This window comes from Furipterus horrens, unplaced genomic scaffold (genome assembly GCF_987537825.1).
Source record: "Furipterus horrens unplaced genomic scaffold, mFurHor1.1.pri manual_scaffold_9, whole genome shotgun sequence".
Lineage (NCBI taxonomy): Eukaryota > Metazoa > Chordata > Mammalia > Chiroptera > Furipteridae > Furipterus > Furipterus horrens.
Window position 1 is genome coordinate 95,600,474 of NW_028327179.1, and position 25,572 is coordinate 95,626,045.

Consider the following 25,572-nt stretch of genomic DNA (forward strand, 5'->3'; position numbering starts at 1 on the left):
TCCTTCTCTCTTGTGGCTAAATAGTATTCTGTCATAGACACACCACACCCTCTTTATCCGCTCATCCATCAGTGGGCATTTAGGCTATATTTCCATATCTTGGCTACCTTGAATAGTGCTGCAATGAACATGGGGGTGAAGATATCTCTTCAAGAGACGTATTTCATTTCCTTTGGATAAGTGCACATAGTGGAATAGTTGGATCGTGTGGTCATCCTATCTTTAATTTTTTAAGGAACCTCCATATTCTTTTCCTCAGTGGCTATACCAATTTAAATTCCCTCCGACAGTGCCCAAGGGTTCCCTTTTCTGCACTCCCTCACCAATATTTGTTTTCTTTTGTCCTTTTGATAATAGCCATTCTAACAGGTGTGTGGTGATAGTTCATTGTGGTTTTGATTTGTGTTCTCCTGATTATCCATGGTGTTTTCATGTACCTTCTGGTCATTTGCCTTCTTTGAAAACTAGAAATCAATAACAGTAGGAAAATTGGAAAATTGACAAATATGTGCAAATTAAACAACCATTCAGTCAAAAGAGAAAAATCAAAAAAATATTTTGAAACAAATGAAAATGGAAAAACACTTATTAAAATGTACAGGATGTAGCAAAAGCAGTTCTAAGAAGAAAATTTATTGTAATAAACTTCTACATTAAGAAAAAAAGAAATATCTCAAACAACCTAACTTTACATCTCAAGTAAGTACAAAAAGAAGAACCAAGTTAGCAAAAGAAAGGAAATAATAAAGATTAGAACAGAAATAAGTGAAATAAAGACCAGAAAAGCAATAGGAAAAAAAAAAACAAAAACAGTGAAACTAAGAGCTATTATTTTGAAAAGAAACAAAATTGACAAACCATTAGCTAGACTTCCTAAGCAAAAGAAGAGAGGTCTCAAATAAATAAAATTATCAATGAAAAGGAAGTCATTACAACTGATACCAAAGAAACAACAAGGATTATAAGGGACTATTATAGACAATTAATTATATGCCAACAATTTGGGCAACCTAGAAGAAATGCATGCATTCCTAGAAACATGCAACCTACCAAGACTGAATCATGAAGAAATAGAAAATCTGAAAAGACCAATAATGAGTAAGGAAAGTGAATCAGTAATTGAAAAAAAAAAAAAGATAAGTCTTCCACCGAAGAAAAGCCAGATGGTTTCCCTGGAGAATTCTACTGAACACTTGAAAAAGAATTAATGCCAATCATTTTCAAACTCTTCCAAAAAACTGAAGAGGATTGAACTCTCCCAAGAACAATTTACAGGACCAGAATTACCTTGATACTAAAACTAAATAAAGACACTACAATAGGAGAAAACTATAGGCCAATATCCCTGGCGAATATAGGTCCAGAAACTCTCAACAAAATATTAGCACACCAAATTCAACAGTACATTGCAAGAGTCATACAACATGATCAAGTCGGGTTTAACCTTGGGATGTAAAAATGGTTCAACATATACAAATCAATAAATGTGATTTACCACATTAATGGAATGAAAGATAAAAGTCATATGATTGCCTCAATAGGTACAGAAAAAAACACTTGACAAAGTATAACATCCTTTCATGATAAAAACTCTCAACAAATTGGGTATAGAAGGAACATACTTCAACATAATGAAGGCCATAGAAGACAAGCCCACAGCTTGCATCATACTCAATAGTGAAAGTTTGAAAGCTTTTTCTATAAGATCATGACCAGGACAAGTGTTCCCACCTTCACTATTCCTATTCAACATAGTACTGGAAGTTCTAGTCAGAAAAATCAGATAATAAAAAGAAATAAAAGGCATTCAAGTTAGAAAGGGAGAAGTAATTAGTCTCTGCTTACAGTTTATATGATCTTATATATAGAACAACCTAAATATGTCACCAAAAAACTGTTAAGACTAATCAATAAGTTCAGTAAAGTTGCAGGATACAAAATCAACATACAGAAATAAGTTGCACTTCTATACACTAACAATAATATACATGCAAAGAAATAAAGGCAACAATCCCATTCACAACAGCATCAAAAACCAATAAAATACTTAGAAATAAATTTAACCAAGGAGGTGAAAGATCTGTGTACTGAAAGCTATAAAGATATTAATGAAAGAAGTTGAAGAAGACACAAACAAATAGAAAACAAATAGAAAGATCCCATGTTCATGGATCAGAATCATTAATATTCCTAAAATGTCTATACTACCCCAAACCATCTATACATTCAATACAATCTCTAGCAAAATGCCAATGGAATTTTTCACAGGTATAGAAAAAAACATCCTAAAATTCTTGTGGAATGAAAATGACCCCTCATAGCCAAAGCAATCCTGAGGAAGAAGAACAAATCTGGTGGTCTCATGCTTCCTTATATCAAACTGTATCGCAAAGCTATGGCAACCAAAATAGTATCATTTTGGCATAAAAATAGAACTATAGATCAATGGAACAGATCAAAAGCCCAGAAATAAAAGCTTGTGTATACTGTCAACTGATATTTGACAAGGGAGCCAAGAACACTCAAGAGTAAAGGACAGTCTCTTCAATAAATGGTTTTAGGGAAACACATAGAAGAATGAAATTGGTTCCCTACCTTATCATTTACAAAATTAACTCAAAATGGATTAATGACTTAGTCATAAATCCTGAAACCATAAAACTCCCAGAAGAAAACAGAGGGAAAATGTTCCTTGGCATTGGCCTTATAAATGACTTTTTTGACAGGACACCAAAGGCACAAAAAACAAAAACAAAAATAAATAAATGGAATGCCATCAAACTTAAAAGCTGCGGCACAGCCAAAGAGACAATTTTAAAAAATGAAAAGGCAACCTGTGGAATATGAGAAAACATTTGCAAACCACATATCTGATAAGGGGTTAATATCCAAAATGTGTAAGGCACTCACACATGTCAACCCCAAGAAAACCCAGATGATCTGATGAAGAAATGGGCACTGGAATGGAACAGACATTTTTCCAGAGAAGACACACAAATGGCCAAATAGGTCCATGACAAGATCCTCATATTTCAATGAACCGTCTTCTTCAGTTTTCTTTAGAGTATTCTTTTTGTCTAGGCAGTGTTGTACCAAATATATACCCAAAATAATTGTATCAGCTGTCCTGGGAGAGCTTCACTGACCTGTTTCAGTCTCTTAAGAATATTCTCTGAGTCTCATCTCTAATCGTCTTTGATTTAGCTGTATGTGATTTTCATTTGTAATAACGTGGCCTCAAGTTCCCCAGCTCCCCTATGGTGAGCCCTAAAACGCCTCTTTCTCTCCTTTAGAGGCAGGACCCTGTGTCCTGGGATGAGGCATTTGTGAATATCTCCAGAAGCGTCCTGCAGACCAGATACGCCCTCTTGCCGTATCTCTACACGCTGATGCACTTGGCCTCCACACAGGGCAGCACTGTCGTGCGGCCTCTTCTCCATGAGTGAGTGTCTGTCTAACCTGGGCCTGGGAAGACCTACCTACCTTCCACAGAAGCTCGGGTCACAAGGCATTCCCGGGGGAGATTTGAGGAATGAAGGCCATTCTTGCATTTAGGATGTGCCATGGTTAAGAAACATAGAGGTATTGATAGGCGAGCACATGGCTAAATCTAATCACGTCTGGAGTTGGAAGAACAGGACACGATTAAGGTAGAAAAGGTCATTTAAGTTAGAGAAGCTGGGTTTCTGACTTGGGTCTGAACTTGAGGAGTTTCTTCAAGGCCTTGGCCTATGGCCCCATTGGAGTCTTCATTGTGGTCCTTGGTTTGCCTTTGCAGGTTTGTGTCAGACCGGGTGACCTGGGATATAGACAGTCAGTTCCTGCTGGGCCCAGCCTTCCTGGTCAGCCCTGTCCTGGAGCCTGTGAGTACGGAGGCCTCTGATGAGCAGAGGTCCCAGTTACGAAGCCTGGTGAATGGGGCCAGGAGAAAAGGCCTGACTGGTGGGGGTCCAGAGATGTGGCTTCACATCCCATCTCTGCCTTCCTCTCCCTCCAAGCTGAAGTCCCTCACTTAGGTGTTCCCGTCTTCAGCTCCCCCATCTTTAAAATCATCATAACAGATGCTGATTCACAGGACAGTCAAGAAGGAAAAAATCTTATGATCTATTTGAAGATGTAGTCGTTTCTTCGTTAACTGAACTAAGGGGTAGTATGGGTCAGGGCGGGGGCAGTACTGCAAAGATTCATGACAGTCTTCTGTCACCATTAACATGAAATTTTTCACAAGGATTGTTTGTAACAAGGTGTATAATCTTATTGTTGAGGGCTAGCCCATCCTTCCTTCTGCAGGAGGTCTTCAGGCAGCAAAAGCCAGGCTGATGACCAGGCTTCTGATTAAAACTTACTGCACTAATTAATCATAATCCCTGAAGTACTGGCATGTTAAAACCTACCAAATTTTCTTCTGCCTCAGACCCAGCCTCCTTATTTCTTTCGAGAGGGTATGTAGGTTAAGAAGCCTATAAGCAAACGATAATTTTTCCCCAAAGTCCCGCAGCCCAAAGGACTTTACAGAGGCACCAGTGAGGGGGCAGGCCATGCTCCTGTGTGAAGTAGGGACAGAGGAAGGCTCCCCCACAGTTCTGACCTCTAGGGAGATGGAGCATGTGGGTCAAAGGTCTTCAGGTAGGTGACTCTACCTTAGATGCCTGAGTCCACTGCCCATGACTTGTTTGTGTTTTGTTTTAGAATGCCAGAAATGTCACTGCGTACTTCCCTACAGCCCTCTGGTACGACTATTACACGGTAAGTTTCTCCAATTGTTTAGACAACCTGGGAAAACATGGGCGTGCACAGGTTTGCGACTCTGGCAGACCTCTACTCACGCCGTGGCTCTCTGAGCCACCTGACGTTGATCTTGAACAATCACCTCTCACCTGGTCGCCTCTGTTTTCTCACCTCCAAGTCCGGGAAAACCACTTCGCTCACGTAATTGTGAATAACGCACAAAGCATCTCACTTACTGCCTGGCGTCCGTGGGTGTTCTTCATGTGTGGGTTTTTGTCCTTCCTTAGTCCAGCACTATTCACAGTGGTGTATAATGGTGACGCTAGGGAGCGTGGGAACTGTGCTGTAAACCATAGCTTTGTTTAATCCTCCCCTGCCAGACTGTAAGGTCGTAAGGATGGAGGCTTTTCCCTTTCCTTGTATCTTAGATCTCCTGCTACAGCATAGATGCTCGAAGCGGAGGGGTTAAACCTATTTCCCCAGTGGAAGCGAGGTCCGGGGCTGTGTGTAAGGGGCACACGGAGCTGTGGGCCCCGCCCTTGTGCCCGTGCATGGAGACAGGCCGCCTGAACACGGTATTCTCTGTCCTGCGACATTTCTGCGCCAGTCTGAGCCCCAGAAACTCATCTGGGAAAGTAGGGTCTTCCTCCGAAGAAGCTTCAGGGCAATAGTTTAAAATTATTACATTTATTGAGATGATACTGGTTAATAACATTATACAGGCTTCAAGTGTACAATTCTAGAATCGTACGTGGCATTGGGTGCCCACTCCCCCCTGTCAAATCCTCTTCCAGTCCCATTTGCACTCGATGAGAGTATTCCTCGCCCTGAATCTTTGTCAGTTTTTGACCATTAGATTTTCCTTTTCTAAAACTTTTATGCTCATCTTTGTATGACTCTTAAAGGCAATGTAGTTTCTAATGTTCATCGTTGATTTGATTTATGATTATTTTTGACAGGCCATTTATACTTCTGTGACCTTTCTATCCTTTTCCTATTTTCTTATGAAGATATTTGAACTGTTCCTACTGATATTAAATTATATTTACGTATTTAAGTTAATAACACTTTGCTGTATTTGTACTTTGACATTTGCTTTTCAATTGTTTATGAGTTTAGATGGAGATTTTGACTTTTATATAATCAAATTAATGTTTTAAGTCCTTAGAATTCATTTAGTGAATTCATTTAGTGAATAGGGTATAACTTTTTCTCTCTCAAATTGTCAATTTTTCCAATACTTTTGTTTGCTAACCTTTGTTATAGTATGTTTTTCTTATATATGCTAGAATTTGTCTGAAAGAATTCTCTCTTTTCTAGTTTTGATTTGTTAGTTTATTAATTGTTATTCTGTCAGTATGGAACATTTTTAATGATTGCATACTTTTAGTACAATCTAATGTGTGACAGACCCATCAATGTTTCCTTATCCTTTTCAGAAATGTTTTTGATCGTTATTTTTAGACATTCTCCCAGAAGACATAAAAAAAATTGCCAATCCAGAATATAAAGCAAGCTTGCACTAGGATTTCTATTAATCATGTGTAATATAAACATAATGTTATATTATATTATTATAGATTATATCAATATATCCATGTATCTGGGAAGAAATGATAAATGCTATGTATTTGTTCCCAGAATGTATATATTTTCACCAAAAGAGATGTCCAAGAATGGGTCATAGAAGCATTATGTGTAAAAGAGCAAAACACTGGAAATAAACCAAATGTCCATCAAAAGGACAATGGACAAATAAATCATGTTCTATTTTTCAAACTGAATGCTATAGCACAATGAATATAATAAACTATTGCTACATGAATGAAAATGATGAACATAATATTGAACACAAATAACTCTATATCAGAGAGTAAAGAACATAGACTTCCCTTTATCAAATATAATTTCAAAAACAAGAACAAGTGATAGAAATCAGAATAGTAGCTACCTTTGGGATGGTGCTTATTAGGAGAGGGAATGAGTGAGCCTTCTGGAATTCTGGTACTACTGCTTCCTTGAGCTAGGTGGTGAATTCATGGCTGTGTTCACTTGGTAAAAAATTATTGCTCTGTATTCTTATTGTTTGTGTCCTTTTCTGTACCTATGCTATTGAAAAGCTAGAGAATTCATATCTTTAGAACAATAAACTGATATTATACTTAAAATAATAAATCATGCTATAAACAGGCATACTCACAAAATAATCCTTGGAAATTGAAGGCATAATGCAGGTGTTTAAAATTGTGTTTAAAAAGAAATCCGAAATCCAATCTAGGAAATTACCCAGAAGGCAGAACAAAAAGGCACAGATGAGATGCCGGAGAAAAAAAATAAGAAAGCCCTACTTAGCTTTCTAGCCACCACTTTCGGGAACCGGAGCAAAGAATGGGGTGTGTGTGTGTGTGTGTGTGTGTAAGTAAGACTCCTATCTCCCTGGTCCCCACTTCTTGAGGATCCTGACTCCTCATCCCATAGCTGCCTTGGCGGCTGTGAACCCCTGTCCCCACGCTGTCCCTCTTATGCTCTGACTACCGGGAGCAACAAGCCATCACTTACTGCTTGGTCTGTGAGCCCCACGTGTTTTATGCGGCGGCGGGTGCCTTGATGCAGGGCAGGGTGAAGGGCCTCCTTTAACGCCAGTGGCTCTGCTGGGCTAAGGCTGAACGTCATCAGCTCTGACTCTCTGGCCCTCTAAACAAGCCGCAGAAGCCGTTTATAGCCCTTCCAGAGCCCTGTGCCGTCTCAGCCATGCCTACAGGACTGAGCACACTGAAGTGTTCCCGCCCGCTCCCCTCTCCCTTCCGTCGTGCTGGGAACTATAGTTTGTAGACCTCATCGGAAAGACGGAAGGCAGACAATATGTATGGGTCAAAGTTTTTGCTAGTTTCTTTGTGGCCATGTTTTGGTGTGTTTACAATGTTGAACGTATGTTGGGTTTCCTAAAACAGTGCTTCTCGGTCGTAATCAGTGACTGTACAGCGGACGGAAACTTCTCACACCAAGGCAGGCTGGCTTGTCTTTTCTTATGAATAGTGCTGCTTTTGTCTTTTGTCCTATAGCCATACCTCTATGGATATCTGAACAGAAATGAACTAGGCTAGCCTGGTCAGGAACAAGTTAAGGGAAAGTAAAACCTGTGACTCATTAGGTATTGGCAATTAAATCATGAGGCTTAAAATCATCTCATATTCAGCCCTAATGTGCAGGAGAATGGAAATACCCCGGAGATAACATTGATAATTGTATGTGTATAAAGTTTCAGTTGAAGATAAGTCAGTCCATGGAGGAAAATGTGCAGTATTCATAAGATATGGGCGTGAAATGTCATTGGAAAGAATGCAATCTAATTTCCCCTTGATATCAGTGAGTAAACTGAAGATTCCCAGAGGCAATGGGCTGGAATTCCTACCGAGTCCTGGAGACTGCGGAGCCCTGAGGCAGGTCCGCTGCCAGCCCCCATGAGTCCTAGTCAGTTGTAGGTCACACTGCTTCCTTCCACGGCCTCCCCCACATGCACATGCAGCTTGAATTTGTATGAAATGAACATCAGGACCCACAAGGAAAGGAGTGTTATGGGAACTTTGCTCCTTACCTCTGAAGTAGTTCTCCCATGGGAGAATGTTGACCAAGAGGAAGACATTTGACAATATCCAGAGATGCTTTTGGTTGTCCGGGGTGAGGAGGGGGATGCTACGGCCATCTAGTGGGTAGACCCTGGTAAACACCCACAAAGCTCAGGACGGCTCCCAGGGCACAGAATTTATCTGGTGCGGTTGTTCACGGTGCTGAAGATGAGGAGCTTGAGAAAATGTGGAAGGATGGCTTCTTAGGGACTCAGGTTTCCAACTCCTGGTCAGAGAACACTTCTGCCTGCCACACAAGAGGCAAGATAAAGATTTAGACATGAAAGAAGCTACATTTAGACATGAAAGAAGCTACAGTGAGTTGAAGATAAAGATTTGTAAACTGAGTCAGCTTGCTTGAATCTTTTCTGTGAAATGTGCCCAGTGCGTTGACTAAGTTGGTGGACATGGGGCGTGGGGGCAGTGAAGAGAGACAAAGCCGGTGGGGGACAAAGCAGAGACAAAGTGACAGAGAAGTATAGAAACATGGCTGTGGGGAGTGTATCAGGAGCCCCAAGACATGAACGGAACGATTGTTCAGCCTCCTCCAGCTGTGGCTGGGCCACAGAAGTAGGGGAGTGAGGGTGGCGTGAGATCGCGCTGTGTTCTCATGCGGAGGCTACTGTGGAAGCCCTGAAAGGCAAGGGACCCTGGTAGGACATTGTGGCAGCAGCACCAGATTCCATGCAGGAGCTGGGTGACGGTGGGAAGTGTAATAGCGGGCATGTGTGTGGAAGGACCGCGAACAGGTGGCAGGCTCGGAAGAGTGGACCAGAGGTCTGGTAAATGTGCTGCTCAGAGGCCTGTTCTCTCCTTCACCATCTGCCGCCTTCTTCTGGCCCACAGGGCATGGACATCGGAGCAAGGGGCGAGTGGAAGTCCTTGCCAGCCCCCCTTGACCACATTAATCTCCACGTCCGGGGGGGCTACATCCTGCCCTGGCAAGAGCCTGCACAGAACACCCATCTAAGGTGAGTGGCAGGACCTGCCCCTCCTTCCCACAGCAGGTAGCTCAGATGCCGCCCGCCAACCTGTAAGCAACACTCAGGCCCGAACGCAGTTTTACTAAACGTCTTTGTTAGTTCGTTTCCTTGTTTTTTAACCTTTTTCAGACTCTACGCTCTTTGAACACTTATCGACAACTCTCTTAGATCAGAGTGGGTGAAATGCTAGGGCTAACCAGTGGTAACTGAAGTGAAGCCAGGCAGGAACACCACGATTCAGGCTAGTTTTAAAGGGCTGGCTCTCCCCTGGCTTGTTGCTACGGAAACCATTGCTGAAAAATTGGGTGAGCCGTAATGAAACTGATGTCCGAGGCTTAGGGTCCTCATATGCTAGATTAAAAAATTCTAGCTATAATCAATCATAGCTAACATCAAATGAATGCTTGCTGTGCACCTAGAACTGAAATAATATGGATATTTCTATTTTTCTTAAGAAAAAGAAAAAAAAGAAAGGCCCCCCCGGTGTAAGTACTGAGATCTGGGGAGCAGGCAGGGACGAACCCAGAGTCACACACGTAGTAAGTAGTTGAGCAGGAACAAGAATCTATGTCTTTCTGACATCACACTAACATTCTTAGAGCCCTGCTCATTGGAGTCCAGCACTTCAGTTAAAAACTGAAGAACGTAGGACATTTGTGAACTGAACTCACTGTACAGTCTTTCGGGAGTTAGGTCAGGAGAGAAGGAAGATCACAGCCTCAGGGAAGGAATCCAACCAGCATGCTCATAGTTTCCAGCACAGCTCGTAGAACCTTAAAGGAAAGTTCCCCTCACTTCACTCCTGGCGTGAAGTCATAGAGCTAATGGAGACAGAACCAGAAGTGGATTACGAGTCTCTGAGCACGCAGCACTCGGCCTTTTTAGCATGGGGGGCTTCCTGTGTGTGCTCTGAAAACCCTCTGTTTAAGACTGTGGCTTGGATTTTTGCTAAGGCCTCTCTCCCACTTCGCTGCAGCCGCCAGAAGTTCATGGGCTTCAAGGTCGCCCTGGATGAGAAGGGGGCCGCTGAAGGCTGGCTCTTCTGGGATGATGGGCAAAGCATTGGTGAGTAAGGGTTGCCTCAGGTGCATGTCTGTACCATTGACTAGCTTCCTGGATAGCCTATAGGCCTGATTTTCCTTTTTTGTATGAAAGCAACTTTGCATTTAAAAAAAATTTATTGGTGTTCTATTACAGTTGTCCCATTTTCCCCCATTGCTCTCCCCTGCCCCGCCCACCCCATCGCCTCTCCCATAGTCAAATCATCAATTTTGCATTTTTAAAAGATAACAGTTACTTTGAAGTGAGTAATACATCTTGTACTTGGCCCTTGTGCTGCACGTACGTGAAGCTTAGCTCAGAATTCTCTCACCGTTATCCGCTGTCCAGATCCTCTGTGGAAGACAGCCGTGTGGGAGCCATAGCAAAAACTGCTTTGTAACCGGTTGAAATATACTTCCGTATGGTTTGTGTTCAAGGGCACACTCCCTGATTGCATGGTTTATCCCAATGAGAGAGACAGTGCCTCAATCAGCTGTGCTATTTGTTTGGGGGCATTTTCCATCAGGAGTGGACAGGAATTGGTGGCTCTTGGAATTAGTCATTTCTAGGCCTGTGCCATCTAACCCAACTTTCTGCAATGATGGAAATGTTCTCTACCTCAGTGGTCCAATGTGGTAGCCATTAGGTGACAAGTGCATCTGATGAACTGAGTTTTTAATTTTACTTTTAATTAATTGTAATTTAAATAGCAGCATTTTCCTAGTGGCTACCTTGGGCAGCACAATTCTAAAGGAGAGCCAATGCCCTCTGGTCGAATGAGCCTTAAGCAAATTAGGAAGAGGTGAGCTCATGCGGAGAAGCCAGCAAGCCCCAGGGTAGGGAGTAGGGCGGGAATACCTCTACCAAGGCTCCGATGAGCTCACCTGTACCGGATACCGGAGCTTCCTGTTCTCCCTGGCCCTGTGGCTTACCGAGGTTAAAAGGACAGAGCAGGCTTTTCTTTGTTCTCTACAGAGTGCGCTTAAGAACTTGCCTGGTATCTCTTAAGGCGAACTGACCGAGACACCTGTCTTGGTGTTTGTGATATATGTCTACATGCATGTGTGTTCATATATGTGTGCTTCTAGCAGAAGGATTCTGGAAGTCCTCATTAAAGGGTGGTGTTGGGAAACTACATTATGTGAGGACAGATGTATCTACACACACTCGTTTCAAATGTCCTGTGTAAACTGAAGTTCGGGGCAGAGTCTGACTAGTCTCCGTAAAGAGATCTTAAGTCTCAAAATGGAAATGTGTAAAGAAAAAATAAAATAAGAAACAAAAACATCCCCTATTTTCTCAACCAAGACAAAAGTAGGCAATGAGGATTTCAGAGCATACCCTTGGATCATGTTGACCTTACTGTTTGTTTGCAGATACCTATGAAAGAGGGGACTATTACCTGGCCCACTTTTCTGCCAGTCAGGTGAGTGTGACTGATACTGTGAAAGGGGACTAGAGATCTGCTGGCTCAGTGGGAGGCTGGATATCACAAGGGCATAAAGTACCCCCTAGAATTCCTTCGCTGCCCACCTTGCGAGTTTGCATCCTTTCCTTCCTCTAGAATTCAGATAGATTCAATGTGTTCCTGGGAGGTTTTCTGTAATTAGACCCATTTGTGTTTCATTAGTAACTTATTCCAGCTTCCCAAGGCAGAGTGGGATGCACTATCTCAATGTTATCGAGCCCTAGTAGTCCATACGTTGCCTCGGAAAGGTCTGCATTTTCTGATTTCACACATAGAATGTAAGGTTCCCGATAGCTGAGACTCTGTGAATCCTTAGAGTTCCTGGCAATTCTAGAGACCTTGCAGGTGCTTTAGAGCCAATGAAAATTTGGGTGGTAGCTGGCAACAGGACACGAGTCCTGGAATCATGGTCCCCATTGCAAGGACACGAGATGGTGACTGAAGTTGTCTTTCTTTATGATCTACATTTGTGCCTAAAAAGAAGTGGGGGAAATATTTGAACCAATTTTCTATTCTTTCTGGTTTCTTTTGTCTCCAATTTGACAGAATACGCTGGAGAGCCATGTAATTTTCAACAAATACATCAACGATATGAACCCTTTGAACCTGGGCTACATTGAGGTCTGGGGAGTGGGCAGTATCCCCATTACCAATGTCAGTATCTCTGTGACAGGCACAGTGATAACACCCAAGTTCAGCTACATCCGTGAAACTCAGGTTTGTGACCCTTGAAAAGTCTGAGTGGCTTTCCCAGCCCCGAGGCGCATTGTGCAGTGCCTGTCTGCTTCCTTTGTTAATGGCACCCTCTCCTGCAAAGCCTGTCACCGGTCCCTGCGTTTTTAGTGTGCCAGCAGTGAGCAGCGTGGGGGTGGAGGAGAAATCAGGCTTTATCTGGAATTGCGGGTCTGGGTCCTTACTTTCCACACATGTCTTCTTGTCTGCAAAGCTACGTAAAGCCGTGTGCTTCACTCCCTCACCTCTGCCTCGGACACCTACTTCCTTAACAGCTTGAATGACCATGTTTTATCAACTGTAAGACACCATTAGTTAAAAATTACCCCATTTTTTAATGCACCAAAGAGACAGAAAAACATATGACTAAAGTATGATATGGTGCTTTCCTATTGCTGAAAATTCGGTTTTGAATTTATAGAGAGCTTTTGTAAAACTTTTTTACACATAGATTGTTATCATTTTGATATGTTAAGTGGTAACACACAGGAAAGTGTTGGGTAGAGAAATGTGGGCACTGATGAGTCCACATCAAGGTCATTTAGAAGAGGGAGACCCCGAATGTGAAGAAATATTAGAACTACTTTAACCAATCTGCATCAGACATTTTTCTTTCATTATTTAAATTATTTTATTTATTACCATTTAAAAGGAGACTTCATGACGCTAATGGGTTAAGGCATTTCCTGTGTACTATCCGAGGTGCTGGTCATTCAGAATTTCATAAAACTCTTCCAATATTGTCTATGAGGTTTTCTCCCAAGGCACTAATATATTAATGAGTTTTCATCCCAGCACTTTAAAAAAAAATCCTCCCCCAAGGATATATTTACTGATTTTAGAGATGGGGAAGGAAGAGAGAGACTAAGAGAGAAACATGAAAGAGAAATATCAATCGGCCACCTCCCATATGCTCCCTGACCAGGGATTGAACCCGCAATCTAGGTATGTGCCCTGACCGGGAGTCAAACCCACAACCTTTTGGCATATGGGACAACGCTGCAACCAACCAAGCCACCCGGCCAGGGCCATCCTAACACTTTCTTGGCCTTACTATCAGCCAGGATTCAGATGCTCTCCTAAAACAATTTTTGAGAGGTTTCTATTCATCCATTCATAATACCAGCAATGGCAAAGCTGGTCATGTTTGCTGCTTTATGCACAGGGATTCTGATTTCGTGAATGTTAAATACGTGAAAACTCTGCACCTTGGGGTCAGTGCAGCTCTAACATCTCTCCTCACGGCCTCTGCGATCCTTTTTTCTGTGCTTACCTCTTGCTTTTTTTCTGAACTTGTTTTCTTTCATAATCCTCCCTGATTACAAGGCCCGAAACAAAAGTTTTCCTTCCATTTTGCATTTTTTATTTGTTTCCTCATATTTGTGGTTTTCTTGTCAACCAACTTACCCAAGTTCACCAAGAGTTCATAAAGGACTTGACCCATTTTTGTTGCTGACCAACTCATGGACTGCACATGCGTGGAAACTTTATGGACAGAATTTGCCTAGAAAAAGGCTGAAACATTGGCCTCTCGCTCACGCTCATCGGGGCTTATGAGGGACTAGCAGCAGGAGGAAGGGAAAGGGGGTTATGAGGGAAACCAGCACTCCGAAAGAATAGAAATGGGAATATTTTCTCCAGCTTGTCTGTGGGGTCGTGTCTCTACAGTGGCAGAGACACAAATATTGCATTATTTGGGGACTCGTCACTATCACTGAATGGTCTTTAGACTCTAAGGCAGCAGTTCTCAACCTGTGGGTCACGACCCCTTTGGGGATCAAACAACCCTTTCACAGGGGTCGCCTAAGACCATCAGAAAACACATATATAATTACATATTGTTTTTGTGATTAATCACTATGCTTTAATTCTGTTCAATTTGTAACAATGAAAATACATCCTGCCTATCAGATATTTACATTATGATTCATAACAGTAGCAAAATTACAGTTATGAAGTAGCAACAAAAATAATTTTATGGTTGGGGTCACCACAACATGAGGAGCTGTATTAGAGGGTCGCGGCATTAGGGAGGTTGAGAACCACTGCCCTAAGGAATAAAGAAAGACCCCTCCCTCGCCTGAAAATTTGAAAGCAGTCTGGAAGCTAGGCTGTCATTGTGAAAGTATCAGGATGTTATGTAGACCGTTGGCTCATATCTGATTTGTTGGCAGGAAATTTCCATCATCTGATGCCCACTGCTTTCCTTTGGTTTCCAACAGGTGTTAAATATCGATGTCACCGACAGAGAAATCAGCCTACATAATTTCATTTCATTGACATGGAAAAGCACTCCGTGAACATTAAGAATGAGATCCCGTGAATGACTTTGAAACTACTTATACTCCGTGTTTATAAAAGTATTGTGTGTTGCTCACTGATTCATGCCCAGTATGGGTAAAACCTTTGATTAATTTTGTTGTATGTTTTCTCTGTGGCTCAGCCCCGTGGGATAGGCAGTAGGGAGGTGTGGTTAATCTATGGGTTCCCTTAATGTCTCTGTGTGATTAGTTTGTTATCTATTGTTCATCATACACTTACTGAAGATTAACTGCGTCCATTGTGAAATGTGCGTGTGTGTAACCAGGGAATAGGTCCCATTCTCCTACTGAAGACACAGGGAAAGCCTGCCAGGCCAACTTCAGGCCCTCGAGCTAACACTCCCAGAAAGTCTCCAGAAGGAATCCCTGCTGGTTGGTTATAGGGAGGGGGGAATGTTATGTCGAGGGCAGGGCATAAAGGGAAGAAGAGGCAAAAGCAGGGAAAGGTAACCTAGGAAGACAGGTGGGAACCGACGGTGGTAAAAGTGATCACAACAAATAAGAAGATCATGTGGCAATATTAGAGAGATTAGCCTTTTGGGGAGGAGAAAGACAGAGCCAACAACTCTCATAGCATTTGGGAGTGGGGCTGAGGATGAAAGTTAAGCAGGCAAAACTGAAGGAGGGAGTCGGAATGAAACGATGACTTCCGTGTGCAGCGGTGCTTCAAAATGTATAACCCTTGCTTCTGTACTCCGCGCCTAATGTACACGGCCACAGTTTACAGCCATGCACGCAACTGCTACGCCAGAGCAAAATAAAACAAGCGTATTTACAAGAGGTTTTGGATGTCGTGATGTCTTGGACGTGGGTGACGCCACTTCGGATTAAGGCGACGTCTCGTTCCGTGGAGCCTTGTGACTTGGTCTTGTTCTCCTCGGCTCCAGGTTCCTGCACGCTCACCCACCGATGGAGTGGTTAGCTCCAGGAGGGCTTGCCCTGTTTCTTACGCCTTTGGCTTTTTACAAGATTTAGGTTTGGTGGGAGAGGGTACTTGGATTATGGTTTTTTTAACCATCATAGCAGTTGCTGTACACGGTACAATATCAACTCTGGCGAAACAGAAGTTGCAATACTATTTAGTGGTTAAAACACTAGATGTTTAAACTTTGGGGTAAAACAACTATAGATTACTGTTCAATAGAGATATTTTCTTTGAGTATGAATTGAAAATGAATGTGTTAGAAATGAATGGGTTTCTGTCCCTATGCTTTTTTATTTTTAACACCAGGAAGCCACATTCTACTTGTGCCTTCATGTGTTGGAGCCTACGGGATACACTCTGGTTTAATGGGGTTCACGTTCTGATCATCAAAATAAGGGGCTCACGGATGAGGGCTTGAGCTAAGTATGCAACTAGTGTGAAAGGTGAAACAGGGACCCTGGGAATCCCTCAATCAAAACCATGGGAAGCTGTTAGTTCTCCTCTCGGCAAACCAGGAAGGCTGCAGGAGGAAAGCATTATTTCCTTCACCCTTGAGGAATAGTTTAGGTTATTGTTGAGGGCATGGGTGGAGGTTGGCTCTGGCTGCCACAGGATGCTCAAGGAGAGAACTTTCGACTGGAGAGTCCAGATCGCCGGTCCCTGAGTGAGGCATGGGAGGGTTGGCAACACCTGTAGGGTCATGGACCCCCTGACAGTCTATGCAGCTCCTGCTAGGAATGTGTTCTTAATGTATAAAGTAAAATACACACTATATAAAGGGATCCTATTGTATTAAAATACACATATGCAAGCACTTAAAAAGTTTAGTACAGTAATATGTGAGATGTTCATTTTGTTTGTTTTTGCTTGACATAAATTTTATTTCCATTAGCTCCTCTGTTTCTGCTTACCACAGCCCCAGGACAGGCCTGTGTAGTCCCAGTTTATGCTCCTGGTTTTAAGCAATGCCATCTCCTCTGTCTCTACAACTAGAGGACGGGAGTGGCTCCCTACTGCTGCCAACCACTTTATGGCCTCAGTGTGCCCTGGTTGACTTCTCATCCTCTTCCATCATCTGCTTGTTAAGTCTGCATATTCCCCTTTTGAAAAAGACTCATAGAGGATTGTGTTTTTTGCTTATAACTGATTGGCACAGTAAAATTAGGAGCTTACTTCAGGGCAAGAGATCTTGATATTTAAATTCATAATGATATAGAATCCAATAATTACTCTGAGGTATTTTATAACATATTATATATCGTCGGCAGCCGTCCGTCTTGAGAGACGATGGTGTAGCTTCTTAAGAGTCTATCTGCACCGCCGAGAATGGCTGTGCAGTCCGACTCGGGAGTGACACGGTATCTGTCTCCTCCCGTGTTGAATCGACATCTTGCAATGACGCTGGAGTGTCCTCTCCAGTGAAGCTGAAGCTACAGAGCCTGGGCAGGGTGATATGGAGGGTCTGCTGTTGCCCATGCAGCAGACCCCCCCTCTCTTCGCAGCTGAAGGATCCAAGGGAAAGACGGAGTCAATACAGCTTGGCTTCAGGTGCGCCGCAGGAGTTGCCGGTGTTGACTACAACGTCAAACCGCCTTAGGGACTCCGGCTCCGGATTTTCTGTCGGGGTTTACTCCCTTAGCCTTTCCCCTGAAGAGGTATGCCGCAAGGCAGCGGAGGTTTTTTGGAGTCAGAGTTTTCCTTCTCTGATGTGCCCTGACTGGAAGATCGAACCAGCGACACTTAGCTCGCAGGCCGACGCTCAATCCACTGAGCCAAACCAGCCAGGGGAATATTATATATAAGTAATAGCATATATATATATATATATATATATATATATATATATATATATATAATATATCTCAGGTTGGTGCAAAAGTAATGTCTGATTTTTTTAAAGAAAGTTTTAGATAGTATTTATTAAATTTGTGCCTTTTCTTATAATTTTTTGATTTCGCAGTAATTTATACCTTATTTTTTCAGATTATCAAAGTATTGTTCATAATCATCTGCAATATTTTTACCCATGTTCGTCTCATCTACAGACCACATTAGAAATGTTTTACTCTATGAGTTGCATAAAGGTGCCAATGCAGGTACAGCAGCAAAGTCTACTCAAAGAGCTTATGGGGACGATGCAGTGACTGGAAGAAGTTGCAGGAGGTGGTTTTCCCATTTCCAAAGTGGGGATTTCAGTTTGACAAATAAGCCAAAAGAGGGTCGTCCAAAAACAGTTGATTCCGAAGTGTTGGAAGCTGCTGTCACAGAAAACCCCACCATTACCTCCAGGGAACCTGCAGAACAATGTAACATAGCCCACACGACCGAGCTACGCCAACTAAAAAGGATCCGAAAGGTTTCAGTAGTTGGAAAACGGGTCCCACATGAACTGTGTCCAGAGAATCTGCAACAGCGTGTTGCTTGTTGTGAATCATTGCTATCGTGACACCTTCAGGCACCATTTTTAGGTCGGCTTGTTACAGGTGCTGAGAAGTGAATCCTTTACCATAACATTAACGCCACCGATCGTGGATCAGTCAAGGAGAAAGAAGAGTTCAACAACCAAGAGGAGGACTTCACCCAAAGATCATGTTGAGTGTATGGTGGGATATGGAAGGAATTGTCCATTACGAACTGTTAGACAATAATCCAACAATTACTGCTAATCTTTACTGTGAACAACTTTGTTGTTTGAAAGCAGCTTTGAACCAAAAGTGACCCTCCTCAGTCAACAGAAAGGGTGTCATCTTCCATCACGATAATGCTTGTCCTCCACATCTCGACTCACCAAAAAATTCTTGAAAGAGCTTGGTTGGGAAATATTGCTTCATCCTCCATTCTCCTGACCTTGCTCCTTCCGATTATCACTTGTTTCAGGGACTACAGGACCATTTTGATGGTCTTAGGTTGACATCAAGAGAAGAAGTTGAAAATGAGTTGGATTCATATTTTGCTTCAAAACCTAAAGAATTTTACAAGCGTGGCATTTATAAGCTAGCCAACACATGGAATGAGGTTCTAGAAAGCGAAGGAGGTTATGTTAACGAATAAATTTTTCATATTCATGGGCTTTTTCATTTTTAAAATAGACCTTGAAATCGGACTTTGTTTTTGCACCAACTATACACACACACGCATGCACACACACACACACACACACACACACTAACATGTATATATGTTATTGAAAATAATGCTGTAATGAACATGGGGATGCATGTGTCTTTGTCATTACTGTTTTTTTTCCTTCAGATAAATACCCAGAAGTGGAATTGCTTGATCATATGGTAGATCTATTTTTAACTTCTTGAGGAACTTACATACTATTTTCCATAGTGGCTGCACTAATTTATATTCCTACCAACAGTGCACAAGTGTTTACTTTTCTCTACACACTAACCAACGCTTGTTATTTCTAGCTTTTTTAAAAATTATATTTTACTGATTATGCTATTAGAGTTGTCCTCTAGTCTTTTTGACAATAGTCGTTCTACCAGGTGTGAGGTGATATCTCATTATTGTTTTGATTTGCCTTTTCCTGATACTTAATGGTGTAGAACATTGTTTTATGCACCTATTGCTCATCTGTGTGTCTTCTCTAGAAAGATGTATAATCATATCTTTGTTTCATTTTTTAATTGAATTTGTTTTTTGCTATTGAGTTGTATATTTTGGATATAAGCTCTTTATCAGATACACAATGTGCAAATATTTTCTCTCATTTAGTAGGTTGCCTTTTCATTTTATTGATGGTTTCCTTTGCTATGCAGAAGCTTTTTAGTTTGATGTTGTCCCACTTATTTATTTTTGTTTTTGGTGTCAGATTTAAAAAATTATTGCCAAGATCTTTGTCAAGGAATTTACCATCTTTGCTTTCTTCTAGGAGTTTGATGGTTTCAGTTCTTACTTTCAAGTCTTTAGTCCATTTTGAGTTAACGTTTGCCTGTGGTATAAAGCAGTCGTCCTGTTTTATTCTTTTACATGTGGCTGTTCAATTTTCCTAACAATATTTATTGAAGAGACTGTTCTTTCTCTTTATTCTTGGCTCCTTCATCATAAATTAATTGGTCACATATGTGTGGGTTTAATTATGAGCTCTCTGTTTTGTTCCATTGACCTATGTATCTGCTTTTATGCCACTACCAGACTGTTTTTAATAATTATAACTTTGTAATATAGTTTGGAATTAAGAGGTGTGATGCCTCTACCTTTGTTTTTCTTTCTCAAGATTGCTTTTGCTATTTAGTATCTTTTATGGTTTCATGTAAATTTTAGGATTTTTTTTTAAATGTCATTGGTATTTTGGGTTATATGGACATTTTGATAATATTAATTTTTCCAATCCATGAGTATGGCATATGTTTCCATTTATTTGTGTCTTCTTCAATTTTTGGCATTAATGTTTTGTAGTTTTCAATATACAGTTTTTTTGCCTCCTTGGTTAAATTTATTGCTAAGTATTTTTTTAATGTAATTGTAAATGAGATTGTTTTCTTAATCTGTCTTTCTGAGAATTTATTATTAGTGTATAGAAATGCAACAGACTTTCATTTATTAGTTCTAACAGTTTTTGATGGAGTCTTTAGGGATATATATAAATCTGTCCAGAAGGTATACTGCCTTTGTAATATGGAAAATATAGACATTTACTGAAGAAGATACAAGATAAAATATGTACGTAGGATAATGACAACTCAGTTCCATTCAAAGCAGGCACCTTGGGACCTCACACATCTCTCCCAGTCACCATCAGCTACCCCATTGTATTTTCCTGAATCTCTTCAAGGGCCTGAAATCTATTCCCTTTCGAAGGTGATTTCAGTTTTGGGAAAAGTCAGAAATCGCAAGGCACCAAATCTGGGCTGTAGGGGTGCTGAGTCACGTGGGTGATTTGATGTTTTGTCAAAAACTCTGCAGGAGGCGTGATGCGTGAGTGGGCATGTTGTTATGATGAAGCTGCCAATCACCAGTTGCCCATAGCTGTGGCCTTCTGAAGCATCTGAAGTTTCTGTGGAGGAGTGTTCAAGCTTAACACAAAATTTGATGCATATTTGTTGCTCTACTTGCTCAATCATTTTGAATGTGATGGCCAGAGAGTACACATGCTCACTCAATGGCGTCTACTGCCCCCACTGACTAGTACAGTGAAGTCATCATTGTTCATGCATGTGCATTCCAGTCCACACTTTTTGGCTGCCAGATTACATCAATGTTGTGCAAACTATTCTCATTATACTAACAATGGCTGGGCTTTTTCTGGACAGTCCTTGTATATAATCATGTAATCTGCAAATAGTGACAGTTTAACTTTTTCCTTTCTAGTTTAATTGCCTTTTATTTATTTTCTTAACCAATTACTCTGGCTAGGACTTCCAGTAGTAGTTTCAGTAAATGTGATGAGAGTAGGCATCCCTGTCTTGTTCCTGATCTTAGAGGAAAAGCGTTCAGCTTTTTACCATTGAGTATTATGTTAGATGTGGGCTTGTCATATATGGCCTTTATATATTGTCATATCTGTTGAGATACTCATTCCTGCTATACTATTTATTTAAAGTTTTTATCATAAATGGATGCTGAATTTTCTGCATCTATTAATATAATCATATGATTCTTTCCTTCATTTTGTTTTGTCCTATATATTGATTGATTTGCAAATATTGAACCATCCTTGCATGCTTGGAATAAATCCAAATTGATAATGGTATAGAGTCCTTTTAATGTATTGTTGAATTCAGTCTGCTCATAGTGTTTGAGGATTTTTGCATCTATGTTCATCAGGAATACTGGTCTGTAATTTTCTTTTCTTGTGGCATTTTTGACTGGTTCTCGGTATCAGGATAATGCTCGCCTTGTAAAATGAGTTTGAAAGTATTGCATTCTCTTTTAATGTTTGAAAGACTTTGAGAAGCATTAGTATTAATTCTTCTTCTTTGAATGTTTGATAAACATCACCATTGAAGCCATCTGGTCCTGTACATTTGTTTCTTGGGAGGTGTTTCATTACTGATTCAATCTCCTTACTAGTAATAAGTCTGTTCAGACTTTTAATTCCATTTTGATGCAGTCTTGTTTGGTTATGTGTTTTTAGGAATTTTTCTATTTTTTTTAAGTAGTCCAATTTGTTAGTGTATAATTGTTCATAGCAGTCTCTTATAATCCTCTGTATTTTTGTGATATTAGTTGTAAAATCTCCTATTTCATTTATGATTTTATTTGAGCTATCCCTCATTTTTCTTTAGTGAGTCTAACTAAAGATTTGTCAGTTTTGTTTATCTTTTCAGAAAGGCAGATCTTAATTTCATTCATCTTTCCTATTTTTTTTTTGTCTCTATTTTATTTAGTTCTGCTCAAATGTTTATTTTCTTTCTTCTCCTAACTTTGGTTTTTGTTATTTTTTCCTAGTCTCTTGAGGTGTAAATTTTGGCTGTTTACTTGAGACTTTTATTGTTTCTTGAGGTAGGCATTTATTGCTTAAACTTTTCTTTTGGAACTGCTTTTGCTGCATACCATAAATTTGATACATTACGTTTCCATTTTCAATTTTTTATTTCTCTTTTGATTTTTTTCTTTGACCTATTGATTGTGCAGTAGCATGGTGTTTAACTTTCACATGTTTGTGAATCTTTTAGTTTTCTTCATGTAATTAATTTCTAGTTTCATACCATTGTGGCTGGAAAATATGCTTAATATAATATTAGTCCTCTTTGATTTATTAAGACTTGTTTTCAGCATGTATGCTCTATCATGAAAAATATTCCATATGTACTTCAGAAAAATGTATATTTCTTTGCTTTTGGGTGGGATGTTCTGTGAATATCTATTAAGTTCATCTGGTTTAATGTGTTATTTAAGGCCAATGTTTCCTTATTGATTTTCTGTCTGGGTGATCTGTTCATGTAAATGGGGTATTAACGTCCCCTATGATTATTGTATTTCTATTTCTTCCTTTAGGTCTGTTAATATTTGCTTTATATATTTAGGTGCTCCTATACTCGGTGCCTAAATACCTTCTAGTTGGATTGACCTCTTTATCATTAACATCCTTCTTTGTCTTTTACTATAGTTTTTTAAGAGTCTATTTTGTCTAATAGAAGAACAGCTATTCCAGTTTTATTTGGGTTTCCATTTGCATGGAATATCTTTTCCATCCTTTCACTTTGATTCTGTGTGTGTCCTTAAGTCTACAATGACTGTCTAAGGCAGTATTTAGATGGGTCTTGTTTTTATCCATTCAGCTACTTCGTGTCTTTTGAGTGGAGAATTTAGTCCATTTACATTTGAAGTATGTTTTTCAGTTGTTTTTCTAAGTATCACATTAAATAATAATATCTAGCAGTGGAGATAATAATGTCAATGTGATCATCAGTATAAAAAGTATTTTGAGATATCTACCAAAATTTCATTATGTTATGTGGAAATATCTGTGATGCTATTTTCCTAAAACTCATGTGTACCAAAAGTACAATGCTCTGTTGCCTTCATTCATAATCTAAGTAGGTTTCAGTTAGAAATTCATGAAAAAAGAGGTATTTTTCCCATCTAGGTTGTTTTCTAAGTTGTAATCATTGGAGGTCTGGGGACCCTAGTCTGAGGACCCCTGGATTAAGGCATGTCAGTGTCTCAGACTTCAATTTAACAGCTCAGTCCCTATATAGCCATCTGTCTCTTTAATTCTTCCATGTTCTTGGCTTTTAAGCAGCCAGTCGTCGTCGTCGGCAGCCATCCGTCTCGAGAGACGATGGTGTAGCTTCTTAAGAGTCTATCTGCACCGCTGAGAATGGCTGTGCAGTCTGACTCGGGAGTGACACAGTATCTGTCTCCTCCCGTGTTGAATCGACATCTTGCGATGACGCTGGAGTGTCCTCTCCAGTGAAGCTGAAGCTACAGAGCCTGGGCAGGGTGATATGGAGGGTCTGCTGTTGCCCATGCAGCAGACCCCCCCTCTCATCGCAGCTGAAGGGTCCAAGGGAAAGACGGAGTCAATACAGCTTGGCTTCAGGTGCGCCGCAGGAGTTGCCGGTGTTGACTACAACGTCAAACCGCCTTAGGGACTCCGGCTCCGGATTTTCTGTCGGGGTTTACTCCCTTAGCCTTTCCCCTGAAGAGGTATGCCGCAAGGCAGCGGAGGTTTTTTGGAGTCAGAGTTTTCCTTCTCTGATGTGCCCTGACTGGAAGATCGAACCAGCGACACTTAGCTCGCAGGCCGACGCTCAATCCACTGAGCCAAACCAGCCAGGGTCATAAGCAGCCAGTACCTTGTGGATATGATGATCTTTAGTCTAGAATTAGGAAGATTTCTTCTCAGCAGTTCTGGGAAAGATGATCAGGGGAACAATGGAGTTCATGGTTCCCTTAGTTTCTGTCTCTGGGGCAGAACTGTCCATCTCTAAAGATAAGCGTGCATCCTGTCTCCTCCTGGGTTAGGTCCGCTGGCTGGGGCATTTCATGCTGCTTTCATCCGAGTGAGAAAAACTCAGAAGCAATCTGTAGAATTAGGGTATTTGGTTAAGTCCCTTTGTCTCCCTGGGATTAGGTTTCTTCATCTGCCAAATGCTGGTGTTTGACTAAAGCTGTGATTTCCAAACTGTGGTGCTGGGCGGAGCCTCAAGGCATTTCATTGCTCCTGGGAGTGGGGTGAAGGCAATCGCAGGGTTCGGAGCACCCCACGCCGGCTTCAGTCATTCACTTGTTTATATATCGGAATGATGTTTGAATAAAGAATTATATATCTACCCACACACATTCCCACATACTTTATGTATATAATACATACGTAAAAAGTTTGAGGACTAATACATCGCATCAGCAGTCCTCAAACATTTTGGTCCTGGGACCATTTTATGCTAAAAAATTATTGAGGACTCCAAGAGCTTTTGTTCTGGGTGTTACATAAGTTGTTATGTATCTTATTAGAAATTAAAATATGATGAAAGGATCGGCCAAAGGACATACATGCATAACCCATAGACACAGACAATAGTGTGGGAATGGCCAGAGGGAAGGGGGGGTAGGGGCAAAGGGAGAGAAAATGGGGACATCTGTAATAGTGCCCATGATAAAAATAAAGTTAAAAACATTTAAAAAAATAGAATATCTATGTTTTCCAAAACCACAATAATTAGCGTCGTTGTATTTACATTTGTGTAAATCTCTTTGCAATCGGGCTTCATAGAAAAGCTGAATTCTCGTTATCTGTTTCCACACTCAGTCTTTTGTGCATGTTACGTAGCCTCTAGAAAACTCCACTGTACGCTCATGAGAGAAAGAGAGTAAGAAAGGCGAATATCTTCTTGCTGTTTTGGTAAAAAGTTTTACTTCACAACCCCCCTGGAAAGGTCTCAGGGACCTCCCTGAGTACACTTGGAGAACCACTATGCAGGGAGCCCTAGCCATCCGTGGTCACCCCAGAGCAGCCCCTGCCACGGGGACCTGCACTGACACCTCCTGGTCAGCTCTTAGGGGGCAGGTTGGGGTCTTTTTGACGTATTTTCTCTTCTCCAGATCCTGTAATTTCATTTTATCTCTTTATAGGCATGCCAAAAATAATAATAATAAAAATAAAAAAACAACTAAACCCTTTCACTTAAGTAGGGAGTTTTTATCCCTTTTCTCATTAAAAGCATCATTGTAACATTAATTATCATAGGTGCCTCCAAAAACAAGATTGTGTTGGCCTTGGCAGATATGGTTCAAGTGTCACCAACATTCTCTTCTTGCCATTGCAACGTCATTGAGAGTTTGGCCTCTG

The 25,572-nt window shown here is 41.0% G+C and overlaps 1 protein-coding gene across 1 annotated transcript in view; it reads left to right on the forward strand.

The window, feature by feature from the left end:
* MGAM (maltase-glucoamylase) overlaps positions 1–15,679 on the forward strand; it is a 73,936-nt gene extending 58,257 nt beyond the window's left edge. The window contains exons 41-48 of the mRNA XM_090287600.1: positions 3,294–3,442; positions 3,779–3,863; positions 4,690–4,746; positions 9,201–9,325; positions 10,314–10,402; positions 11,755–11,804; positions 12,393–12,563; positions 14,801–15,679. Of these exons, the coding sequence (XP_090143726.1) occupies positions 3,294–3,442; positions 3,779–3,863; positions 4,690–4,746; positions 9,201–9,325; positions 10,314–10,402; positions 11,755–11,804; positions 12,393–12,563; positions 14,801–14,878 (804 nt within the window). The 3' untranslated portion in view covers positions 14,879–15,679. The remainder of the gene's footprint in view (positions 1–3,293; positions 3,443–3,778; positions 3,864–4,689; positions 4,747–9,200; positions 9,326–10,313; positions 10,403–11,754; positions 11,805–12,392; positions 12,564–14,800) is intronic.
* Positions 15,680–25,572: the final 9,893 nt, after the last annotated feature.